Below are 12,786 nucleotides of genomic sequence, written 5' to 3' on the forward strand. Positions count from 1 at the left end.
AGCAAGCCTCCTTGTAATGGCCTAGTTTCTTACAGTAATCACACCAAGGCCTTTCCCGTTTTTGACGATCTCCGCCATTATTGTTGAATGACCGAATAGCAAGGGCAGAGGCATCTAACGGTGAGGCATGTTGTTCCTTAGATCCCATCATCACTTTCTTTCTACTTTCTTCACGCCTAACCTCGGAGAAGGCCTCCCTGAGACTGGGCAGTGGTTTAGTGCCCATGATTCGACCCCGAACATCATCCAACTCCCTGTTAAGTCCTAGGAAAAACTTGAACAGCCTTTTTTGTTCCACAACCTGCCTGTACGTTGCTGCGTCGTCCGGACATTTCCATGAGTGAGTCTCGAATAAGTCAAGTTGCTGCCAATACCGTATGAGTGTGCTGTAATACTGAGTGACGGACTGCTCTCCTTGGCGGAAGTCATGAAGGGCTGATTCTACCTGAAATAGTTCTGAAGTATTTTCAGAACTGGAGTAAGTTTCTTTGGCTGCATCCCATATTTCTTTTGCAGTTCCAAACAGCAAGAAATTTTCACCTATGTCATTGTTCATGGAATTGATAAGCCATGACATGATCATACTATTTTCTATCTTCCACTTCTTGAAACCCGAATCAGTAGTCTCTGGCATGGCTGCTTCTCCTGTGAGATATTCATCTTTTCCCTTGCCACAGATGAACAGCAACACAGATTGTGACCACTGTAAGTAATTATGGCCATTTAATTTGTGTCCTGTGATGAGAATAGGAGAAGATTCGCTGCCACCAAGGTTTGGAATCTCTGATCTTCCTCCTGATTCTGGGGTCGTGACACTGGATGTTTGTGATGATGCCATTCCGTATTTTGTCATGTCTCAAATATTGCGGAAAAGATGAGAGGAAAGACTGAATATGGATGCTGGAAATATATAAGAGAAACCGGAGATAATTGGCCTGAGAACAACGAAGAGGTGGCCAGAAAACTTGGCAAGAGGTGGCCGGAATAAGAGATGGCCAGAGAGAGGTGGCCGGAATAAGAGATGGCCAGAGAGAGGTGGCCGGAATAAGAGATGGCCAGAGAGAGGTGGCCGGAATAAGAGATGGCCAGAGAGAGGTGGCCGGAATAAGAGATGGCCAGAGAGAGGTGGCCGGAATAAGAGATGGCCAGAGAAAGATGGCCGGAATGAGAGATGACCAGAGAGAGATATGGCCGGAAGGGATTAGGGTTCAGAAAACTGGCTCTGATACCATGAAGAATTTCTGAACTTCTATTATTAATATTCTGTAACCCTACAATAGCATATATATACACAAATGACTAATAAGGGAAAAACTAACTAGCTTGATTCTCTCCTAAAAATCAGGAAACAAAATTATGAGAAAAGATCACAACCGATCTCTCCTTTTATTCCTAAAATACTTTCCTAAACTAACTTCCCTAACTTTTGACTTCCGAATTCAACAGTTTCCATGTCCCATTCTTCTCCAAGGCCCTGACTTCATCCTCAATAGCATTCTTCCACTCTGGGTTCTTCAAGGCTTCATATATATTTCCGGGAATTTCTACATTGGAAAGATTAGCAGCAAATGCACGATATTGAGGGGAGAGGCCTTTAAAAGACACAAAATTATAAATGGGATGTTGGGTACAAGATCTGACTCCTTTTCTTAAGGCAATGGGAATATTAAGATCACTATCTGAAATTGAATCAACTTGAGTTTCAGTTTCTTGAGGTATACCTGGACTTTCATGAATTGAGTCAGATTCCTGGTAGTGCTGGGAGTATGTGACTGGTTCTATCTTATCTTGGTTCCTCTTCCTTCTGGAGTACACAAGTAGTTCTTTATTACCTGCAGGTTGTGTAGGAATTAGACTAGAGGTAGAAGTGAGAGGCTCGGGAGAAGCATCTACTGGAACCGAGTTGAATGGGACTTAACTTGGATTAGACATGGCTGGAATGACAGTTGGGACATGTTTAGAATTTGACTCAGGAATCATATTGGTGTTTTCATTCCCTGGTTGGCTATACTCGGGTTCAAAAAAATTGCAATCTTGTAGTCTATTCTCCCCCTGAATGGAATTTTTTGAATAAAAGGCTTGTGTCTCTGATAAGCCTCTACTTAGACAAGTCTATGTGAGGAAGGGTCGGGGAAGTGATTAGAAGATTGTTAGTGTATAGGTTCATAAGTGTATAGGCTTATGTGGCTGGTGTGTGGGGAAGTATGTGCTTACATGGTTAATGTGTGTATTAGTATGTACTTACGTCGTTACTGTGGGTGTGAGCACAAGGGATTGTGATTAGAGTTGTTTGGGGGCAGGAATAAATAGTGGGACTCGAGGAATGATAGAGCAGGCAATCATTGAGTTTGTTTGGGAAAGTCTTGGCATTCCGCTAAGCAGGAAGAGAGTCTCTGGTTCAAAGAACCAGATTTGTAATTCTTGTGGTTAATTCAATAAAGATTCATTCTTTCTTCTTCTTGATTCAATTCTTGTGAAATAGTTGCTAGAGACTTACCAATTTGGTATCAGAGCATCATCCTGGGAGATTTATGGCGGCAAGAAAGGCAGAAGAAAGGTTCGAAACTGTGGAGAAAGAGATCAAGGAGGTTAGGGTTACGATGGAGAAGGGAATTGGAGAGATGGAGAAGGGGATCGGTAAGGTTAGAACCGAACTTACTCAAAATCTCACCGATCTCCGCCGGTTAATCGAGGAGCAAATGAAAATGTTCACGGCGCCGGCGAAAACGTCTGAGAAAGAAGGAGCTTCGACGTCCATGGCGGAACCGGAGCAAGGTGCGGCTCCGACAGTGGACGCGCGATCGCGATTGGTTGAAGTTGCTGGACCGCGCGCGCGAATCGAGGAACGAGCGGGAGATTCAAGGGTTTTGCAGAACGCACCACTACTGGCAGAAACCTTTGGGTTGCGTGCTCGGGGTGGAGAACGACCGGCGGAATTCAGGAATTTAAGGAATTCCGGTCGCGATGGAGGAGAAGAAGAGCGAGAGGGCCGACGTGAGGGAATGAACGGGGGACCAAGGGAAGGTACGTTGGGACGACGTGGAGAGTGGCGTGGGGTTTTCGGTGAACCGGAAAATCCGGGATTCCGTGATCAAAGGTGTGGCATGGGAGGAAACGGTTACAGAGGGGGGCGACATAGGGAGAATAGGGAAAACAGGGGCGTTTTGGGTGAGCTGCCAGAGAATGAAGATTGGACTTCATACCGTCGACGGCAAGTAGAATGCCCTGTGTTCAGTGGCGATGATCCTGATGGATGGGTGTTCCGAATGGAACAATTCTTTTCCATCAACCGCTGTTCAGAGAGAGAGCGGCTGATTACTGCTGGTATTGCCTTTGAAGGAGACGCCTTGTCTTGGTTTCAATGGCAGCATGGCCGCCGTCCGTTTCACGGTTGGACGGAGTTCAAGTTGTCTCTTTTGCAGCATTTCCGATCATCGCAGGTTGGGAACCTCTGTGAGAAGTTTTTGGCGATTCGACAAGAAGGTACGGTGGCGGATTATCGCCGACAATTTGAAGTTTCTGCCGCCCCACTCTTAGAAGTTCCGGAGGAAATTTTGGAGGGCATTTTTGTTAATGGATTAAAGGCGGAGGTTCGGGCGGAGTTAAGGCTCTTAAAACCGGAGGGGTTAGGCGAAATTATGGAGATCGCCCAGAGAATTGAGGAGAAGAATGAGTTGCTACGACGGGAGGTTGCAGGAACAAGAGTGCCAAGGCCACAATTTTTGGGAGGACCGCGAGCTGGATTTTCTAATTTTCCAGCTAGAACAGTCCCTGGAGTTGAACGACCTCAGCAAGCTCCAACCATGGGGGATAGAGCCGCAAGCAAAAAACGGGAATTCCCTTTTCGAAGGTTGTCGGATTCGGAGTTGCAGGAGAAGAGAGACAAGGGGCTTTGTTATAGGTGTGATGAGAAATTTTTTTTTGGTCACCGTTGCAAGAAGGAGCTCCGGATTATGTTGGTTAGTGATGAGGATTCCACGGAATGCTTGGAGGAAGATATTGACGTGGCTAAGGTGGTTTGGGAGGAGGGGCAGCCCGAGCTTATTGAACTTTCCTTGAACTCTGTGGTGGGCCTTTCAACACCCAAAACTATGAAGATTCGCGGATCAATTGCTCAACAAGAGGTAATTGTCTTAATCGATTCTGGAGCAACGCACAACTTTATTTCCTTAAGCTTAGTAAAACATTTATCTATTCCAATTTATCCCACTGTCGGGTTTGGAGTGCAAGTTGGCACGGGGGATTCGGTTAAAGGGCATGGGCTTTGTCGAGAGGTGTCATTGAGTTTGCCTCAACTAACCATAATAGAGAATTTTTTGCCATTGGAATTAGGGGCGGTGGATATTATCCTAGGCATGCAGTGGTTGGAAACATTGGGGGGTATGCATGTGAATTGAAAATCTCAATTGATGAAGTTCCGGATTAGGGGGGAAATGGTGACCTTACGAGGGGATATGACTCTTTCCACTTCTATGGTTTCCCTTAAGGCAATGTTTCGGACCATTAAACATGAGGGACAAGGAATATATTTGGAGTTACAGGCGTTGGACGTAGAAGGGGAATCAGACCAGCCATTTCCTGCCCAGATCGGTGCATTGTTGCAGCGTCATCCAAGGGTTTTGAATATGCCGGATGGACTTCCTCCTCAACGTAGGCATGACCACCGCATTGAGCTTCATCCGGGCACGGTTCCTATTAGTGTTAGATCCTACAAGTATCCTCATTTTCAGAAAAATGAGATTGAAAAGTTAGTTCAAGAGATGCTCGCGGCCGGAATCATACAACCAAGCAACAGCCCGTTTTCTAGTCCGGTGCTTCTAGTAAAAAAAAGGATGGTAGTTGGCGCTTTTGCGTTGATTATCGCGCTCTCAACAAAGCTACAGTTCCGGATAAGTTTCGTATACCGGTGATTGAAGAGTTATTGGATGAATTGTTTGGTGCCACTATCTTTACCAAACTAGACTTGAAATCGGGCTATCATCAAATTCGGATGCGGGTGGAAGACATTCCTAAGACGGCCTTCCGCACCCATGAGGGCCATTATGAATTTTTGGTTATGCCCTTTGAGCTAACTAATGCTCCAGCCACCTTCCAATCTTTGATGAATGACGTACTAAAACCTTTTTTGCGAAAGTTTGTTTGTCTTTTTTGATGATATTTTGATCTATAGTAAGACCTTGGAGGAACATGTGGGTCATTTAGAAGTGGTTTTGAAGGCCTTGGAGGATAACCAATTATATGTCAACCAAAAAAAGTGCACTTTTGGCCAAAGTCGATTGGAGTATTTGGGTCATATTGTGTCTTGTGATGGTGTTTCGGCCGACTCCAACAAGATTCAAGCCATGTTGGATTGGCCCACACCCTTGACCGGTTATTATCGCGTTTTGTGACGGGGTATGGCCATCTTTCCTGGCCATTGACACAGCAATTGAAGAAGGATAGTTTTAATTGGTCCGAAGAGGCTGAGGCTGCTTTCCACAGTTTGAAACAGGCCATGACCACAGTTCTGGTCCTAGCATTACTGGATTTTTCAAAACCATTTGTGGTTGAATCCGATGCTTCAGGCTTTGGGATCGGCGCGGTTTTAATGCAACAACAACGGCCTATAGCCTACTTTAGTCAAGTTTTGTCCTCTCGCGCTAGGGCCAAATCGGTTTATGAGCACGAGTTGATGGCTGTAGTATTGGCTATCCAGAAATGGAGACATTATCTTCTTGGGCGACATTTCATTGTCCGCACGGATCAGAGGAGTTTAAAATTCTTGTTGGAACAACGTTTAGTTGGGGAAGAGCACCAGAAATGGCTGTGTAAATTGTTGGGCTATGATTTTGAAATCCAGTACAAGCCAGGAACGGAGAACCGTGTCGCGGATGCGTTGTCTAGGAGGTCTTCGGGGTTGGAATTGATGCTCCTTACCACTTCAGCGTTATATGATGGGACTGATATTCGGGAGCAACTTCTAGGTGATCCGAAGTTGGCGGGAATTCGGAAAGCGTTGCTGGAAAATCCGAAGGGGGTGAAGGGTTTTTCTTTATGCAATGACATGTTGTTGTACAAGGATCGGGTGGTTTTAACTAGGCTATCTCCTCTTATACCGGTCCTTCTGAATGAATTCCATGGTGGCAAGGTCGGTGGACATTCGGGAGTCTTAAAGACATTCAAACGATTGTCATCCGAGTACTTTTGGTATGGCATGAAAAAGGATGTCGTCTCGTTTGTGGCAGCCTGTCAAGTATGTCAACAAAACAAGGCTTCTACCTTGGCGCCTGGGGGACTATTACAACCATTACCATTGCCAAACTTGGTTTGGGATGAGATTTCGATGGATTTTGTGGAAGGTTTGCCTAAGTCGGGGGGAAATGATTCGATCTTGGTGGTTGTTGACCGGTTGAGTAAGTATGCACATTTTTTGGGTCTTCGCCATCCTTTTTCTGCAAAATCGGTGGCTGTCCTGTTTATTAAAGAGGTGGTGCGACTTCATGGATTTCCACGGACTATTGTGTCCGACCGCGACAAGGTTTTCCTAAGCCAATTTTGGAAGGAGCTCTTTCGGTTGCAGGGCACTGCTTTACATCATAGTACCGCTTACCATCCACAAACGGATGGGCAAACGGAAGTGGTGAATCGGTGCTTAGAAGCCTATTTACGCTGCTTTGTTTCTGGGAAACCTACTCAGTGGTTTTCTCATCTAGCGTGGGCTGAATTTTGGTATAACACAAGCTTCCATGTGTCCGCGGGAATGACTCCTTTTAGGGCATTGTATGGCCGTGACCCTCCAAAATTGCTGCGTTTTGAGTTGGGTTCCACTGCGAACTCTTTGTTAGAGGAGCAGTTACAAACTCGGGATGCTATCTTAGAGGAGCTACAGGGACACTTGCTTCAGGCGCAGCATTCAATGAAGAGGAACGTGGATCTTAAGCGTCATGATGTCTCGTTCGATGTGGGGGATTTGGTGTTCCTAAAACTTCGACCATATCGCCATCGTTCCTTGGCTAAGTTTCTGAATGAGAAGCTTTCTCCCCGGTTTTATGGTCCCTATAAGGTCGTGGCACGGGTTGGGGCAGTGGCGTACAGGTTGCAATTGCCTACGAAGGCTAAGATTCATCCGGTATTCCATGTGTCACAGCTTAAGCTCGCCATTGGCCAGCCTATTCTGGCTCAGGAAGTTCCGCCAGCTCTGGCTGCTGACATGGAGTTACGTGTGGAGCCGGAGAGGTTGCTAGCTACTCGTTTCTCTAAGGTTACAGGGTAGCTGGAAGTCTTGCTTCAATGGCGTCATTTACCGGACTATGAGTCGTCTTGGGAGCTTTTCGACATCATTCAGCAACAATTTCCTGAATTTCACCTTGAGGACAAGGTGACTCTTTTAGGGGGCGGAGTAATTGATAAGCCTCTACTTAGACAAGTCTATGTGAGGAAGGGTCGGGAAAGTGATTAGAAGATTGTTAGTGTATAGGTTCATAAGTGTATAGGCTTATGTGGCTGTTGTGTGGGTGAGTATGTGCTTACGTGGTTAATGTGTGTATTAGTATGTACTTACGTGGTTACTGTGGGTGTGAGCACAGGGGATTGTGATTAGAGTTGTTTGGGGGCAGGAATAAATAGTGGGACTCGAGGAATGATAGAGCAGGCAATCATTGAGTTTGTTTGGGAAAGTCTTGGCATTCCGCTAAGCAGGAAGAGAGTCTCTGGTTCAAAGAACCAGATCTGTAATTCTTGTGGTTAATTCAATAAAGATTCATTCTTTCTTCTTCTTGATTCAATTCTTGTGAAATAGTTGCTAGAGACTTACCAGTCTCAAAGAAGGTGACATCCATCGAGTGATAGATTCTCTTTCTTTCAAGTGAATAACACTTATACCCTTTCTGAGTGGGAGAGTAGTCTAAGAATATACATTTAATGGATCTAGGATCAAGTTTACCCTTATGCTGTGAATGCACATGCACAAAGGCAGTACAACCGAAGATTTTTAAGGGTATACCTGAGGTAAGCCGAATAGAAGGTAATTGGTGAAGGAGTAGCTGATAAGGTGTTTGAAATTTTAAGACTCTGGAAGGCATACGATTAATGAGATAGGTGGCACTCAGAATAGCATCTCCCCATAAGTGTTTTGTAACGTTCATGGAGAACAGAAGTGATCTGGCCACTTCAAGGAGATGCCTATTTTTCCTTTCTGCCACTCCATTCTGTTGTGGTGTATCGACACAAGAACTCTAATGGATAATTCCCTGATGGACAAAATATTCCCCAAGATTATCATTAAAGAAATCACGAGCATTGTCATAACGGAAAATTTTAACCTTTGCCTAAAATTGTGTTTAGATCATTTGATGAAAGTTTTTAAAGATTGAACATGCCTCTGATTTTTCTTTCATGAGATACACCCAGGTTACACGAATATGATCATCCACAAATAAAATGAACCACTTTGTCCCTGAAATATTTTTAATTCTTGAGAGATCCCATATATCACTATGAATCATGGCAAAAGGTTGAGAGTTTTTCTATCCCTGAATAGGATAGTTGGTTCTAACGTGCTTTGCTAACTGGAAAACTTCACATTGAAGGGAATTAATGTTTATTTTATTGAACAACTCAGGAAACAGTTTTTGAAGATACGCAAAATTAGGATGTCCTAATCTATAGCGCCACAACATCACTGCACTATTTTTATTGGCAGAATTGAAAGCACAGAATTTAATCTAACAATGGGAACACTTCTTGCAAGTTGAACTTGTCTTCTTGGAATTTTTGGTGCCTTGATGAGATAGAGTCCTTCACATAGTTCAGCACTGCCAATCATCTTCCCCGATTCCAAGTCCTGAAATTGACATAGGGTAGGATAAAAATTAGTGACACACTTTAGGCTTTTTGTAAGTTGGCTTACAGACAACAGATTATAGGTGAGTTTAGGAACAAATAAAACAGAGTCCAGGATCAATTTATCAGATAAAATAACCGTTCCAATTCCTGCCACCTTTGACACTGTGCCATCCGCAATACGAATTGTGTAATTTCCAAGGCACGACTGGATTTTATGGAAGAGACTTTTATTTCCAGTCATGTGATCTGAAGCCCCTGAATCAATAATCCATTTTATGAGTTTTTCAGTCTGAGTATTTAAGGCTCTTGAAGGAATACCTTTCTGGGCAATTAAGCTTGACCTTGTATCTTCGGGCTGAGAAGATGGTGGTCTGTCACTGATTAGCTTCTGAATAAGATCAAATTGTTCTTTACTGAAAGGCATATTTGTCTATGTTTTCTTAGTCTCTTTCCCATCTCTGCTTGCTGCAAATCCTCGGTTCTCTATGGAGTTTCTCGGCTTCCAATCTGTTGGCTTGCCATGAATCTGCCAGCAGGTTTCACGAGTGTGTCCTGGTTTCCGACAGTGATTGCACCAGGGCCTTTCGCTACGCCGTGGTTGATTGTTTGGATTGGGCATATGGACTGCAAGGGCTGAACCTTCATTAAGTGTTGATTGTGCAATTTTTCCTAGCATCACCTTTTTCTGGCTCTCCTCTCTTCGAACTTCCAAGTATGCTTCTCGTATCGACGGTAGTGGTTTGGTGGTCAGAATCCTTCTACGAACTTCATCAAGACTTTTGTCCAAACCAAGGAGGAATTGGAACAGCCTGTCTTTCTCTACATATTTTCGATACTTCTGATTACATTGTGCACACTCGAACATGACTTCATCCACCAAATCCAATTGCTACCAGTTCAGTGTGTTGAAGTATTGAGTGACCGTCTGATCTCCTTGCTTCAGATCAGTCAATATGCCTTTGATCTCGAACAGTTCTGACATGTTGTCCTCGTCTGAATAGGACTCCTTCACAGTGTCCTAGATTTCCTTGGCCGTCTAGTAGAACATAAACACTTCCCCTATTTCATTGGTCATTGAATTAATCAGCCACGACATGACCATACTGTTCTCTGTTTTCCACTGCTTGTATTTTGGATCATTGGGTTTTGGAACAATAATAGTGCCTGTGAGGTAATCATCTTTACCTTTTCCACATATATACATCATAACTGATTTGGACCACTGAACATAATTCTTCTCACCAAGTTTATGACCGGTAATGGGCAGAACGGCTGACTCAGGATTGTTTGTTGGTGTTGAAGACATGATCTCCGGAGTGGAGGTCACATCTGATGATGGTGAGGGTGTTTTTTCACTGGACATGACTCTTGGAGAAAGAATGACACTCAAGGACAGGGCAGACTAGAGACTATCGCTCTGATACCATAAAGAAATTGAGATGGAAAACTTTTTAATTTTTTATTCAATTAGAAAACTAATTCTGTACAACCTATATATAGAGGTCAGTAGGTACAAGGCCACCGGTTCTCTTACTCACTGGCAGCTGACAAATCTCCTAATTAATCAAGAAATCATACCTAAAATATCTCAAGTCAACTTTCTCTGATTCTAATTACCTTAAATCTACCACATAAATAGAGAATGAAATACAAATAAATTACAGTCTCTGTATTCCTAAGGCTAAGGAACCGGGATCATAATTCAACAGATATCTATGCACCAACTTGAAGTGGAGTGTCGAAGACTTAGGGTTTTTTAAAGTTAGGAAATTATCTCTTAAGGAGATTATCATTCTAAAAGTTAGGAGTTATCTCTTCCTTGATTCTGTTTTTAAATTTAGAAATCCAGATAGAATATTTGTTTAGGTCCGGATAAAGATGACTTGGAATCCAATTAGGATTTCATGATTAGGTTAGATTTTCTAAGTTAGTTTTATGCCTATAAATAGCTTCTAAATTCCACATATTAATAATAAGAAAGTAAGTTCTTTTTTCTTTTAAAAAACTACATGTACCTTTGGTGGGCCTTTTCCTTTATTAAAATCTTCTCATTTCCTATCAAATTTATGATAAGAATGATTTTGCAGCGAAGATCCTTTGTTAGTTGTTATTGAGGTTAGACATGGAAGCAAATCGTCCGTGCCTACATCAATTGGTAAAGGAGTTGGTGGATGTTAGGGGTGAGGGAACTTGTAGATAGATGGAGTTTTTGTTGACAGAGATGTATGAGGAGATATCTGTTTACCCTTGTACATAATCTGTTCCCAAGTTATGGTATGTGTTATAAATGTTCCTTGCCCGGTAGCCGTTACTCCAATGTATATGCTACCTTGCTTATTGGATATTCCAACTTTTGACAGTGTAGTTCCTTGAGACTTGTGGGTGTAGAGATCTTGTTTCTATATGAGTAGAGCTTGGGAGGTTTGTCTTTGGGTTCTTTCTGTTTTTGTCTATGGAAGTTTGTTATTATGTTTTCTGGTGCAGTTTGAGACGTGTGAATGTGAGGCAAGTTTATTCACCATTTTTGTATAAACTATCTTCTTTTTGTGGTTGCAGGCTGTTGGTCTAAAATTCCATGTCCCTGAGGAATACTTTCGCATTTGATGAATTGGATTGGCATAAAATCCTTCTCATATTGTCCGACTCGCAGAACTGTCTTAACGAGCAGGAGGCTTAATTTCTCGACCAATTTTGTTTGATTGTTAAGAAGCTGTAGGATCTTATGTATGCCTTCTATTTGTAATATGTTATTATGTGAAGAGCTGTATTTGTGTTAAGCGTTTCCTCCGAGCGTATGTAAAACGCACGGGAGGCTTATCAATTTGTCTCCTTTTCCCCTTTGTATTATGTTTTTGTTATTTTCACAGCCCCTTCTTTGATTTTGGTTGCGGGTTTGTAATTGACAAAGTTCTAAACATGCTAAAAAAATTAGTTTAGTTCTTTTATGATTCAAAAAAAGAAATATAGGAATTAGTTTTGGGGAGAAAAATTAAGGGATTGATCTTAGAGAGAAAATAGAGACCAGTAAAAACAAGAGTATAATTGTTATTCTTGAACTTACAGTCCCGTTCATTTCACCGATTCGAGTTTAGAATTCGAGTTTTGTTATAGTAAAAAGTTTTCAGAAACAGTCACATTTAATTTTTTTATTACAATAAAAAATTCTCACATAAAGTCACATCTCAACTCAAATTAAAAACTCGAATCAGCGAATTAAATGGGCTATAAACTAACAGTTTCCAACTTTCCATCAAAAAATTTAACAAGAAACCATACATAACATAAGACATCTCCATTGAAGGACTTTATGAGATAAATTGACCACAAGATCTTAGAAATATGAAGAGAAATGATTTTGTTTTCCTGAATTTAGAAGTTAGGGGATTTAAACTTTACGTATTGTGGTAGATGTTAGGATGAGAGAGAAAATAATCTAAGGACCATTCATAAATTTATTTTAAAAATTATTTTACCATAATTTTAACAGAGTGGGGTGGGTTAAAATGAGACAAACTCAAAGTTTGCAGTTGAAAATTTAGAAATTTTAAAAGAAAAAACTAGGTAAATAACATTTATTTTTTGGGGCAGAATAAAAATAAATGGCAAAAGGTTTTGAAAAAAAATATTAATAAATAGTAGTAAATTCGAATCTACCAGATTGATAAATCTGGCTTATAATCAAATTTGATAATCTAGAATTTACAAAATTTAATCTCCTAATATATTATATACATCTTTATTCATATTACAATTTTTTTTATTTTTACATAATACTTACAAATTATTCAATTAATAAATTTTACCCATAGAAATATTTTTAAAAAATAAAATTATCATTTATTAATAATTATAGTAAATATATACTATTTGCTATAATGATTTAAAAGTTGAAACTAGACTATGAGCTAAATTTTTTTATAATTAATAGTTTAGATTCGTGCGATGCTGTAATTAAAATTTTAA

General features: G+C 41.5%; 1 protein-coding gene across 2 annotated transcripts in view; it reads left to right on the forward strand.

Annotated features, from left to right (window-relative positions):
• LOC21387846 (polynucleotide 3'-phosphatase ZDP) overlaps nt 1-11,703 on the forward strand; it is a 22,004-nt gene extending 10,301 nt beyond the window's left edge. For both annotated transcript variants that reach the window (XM_024166059.1, XM_024166098.1), the window contains exon 11: nt 11,380-11,703. In XM_024166059.1, the coding sequence (XP_024021827.1) occupies nt 11,380-11,427 (48 nt within the window). In that variant the 3' untranslated portion in view covers nt 11,428-11,703. The remainder of the gene's footprint in view (nt 1-11,379) is intronic.
• Nucleotides 11,704-12,786: the final 1,083 nt, after the last annotated feature.

The sequence above is a fragment of the Morus notabilis genome, unplaced genomic scaffold, assembly GCF_000414095.1.
Source record: "Morus notabilis unplaced genomic scaffold, ASM41409v2 Scaffold913, whole genome shotgun sequence".
In the NCBI taxonomy this organism is placed as follows: Eukaryota; Viridiplantae; Streptophyta; class Magnoliopsida; order Rosales; family Moraceae; genus Morus; species Morus notabilis.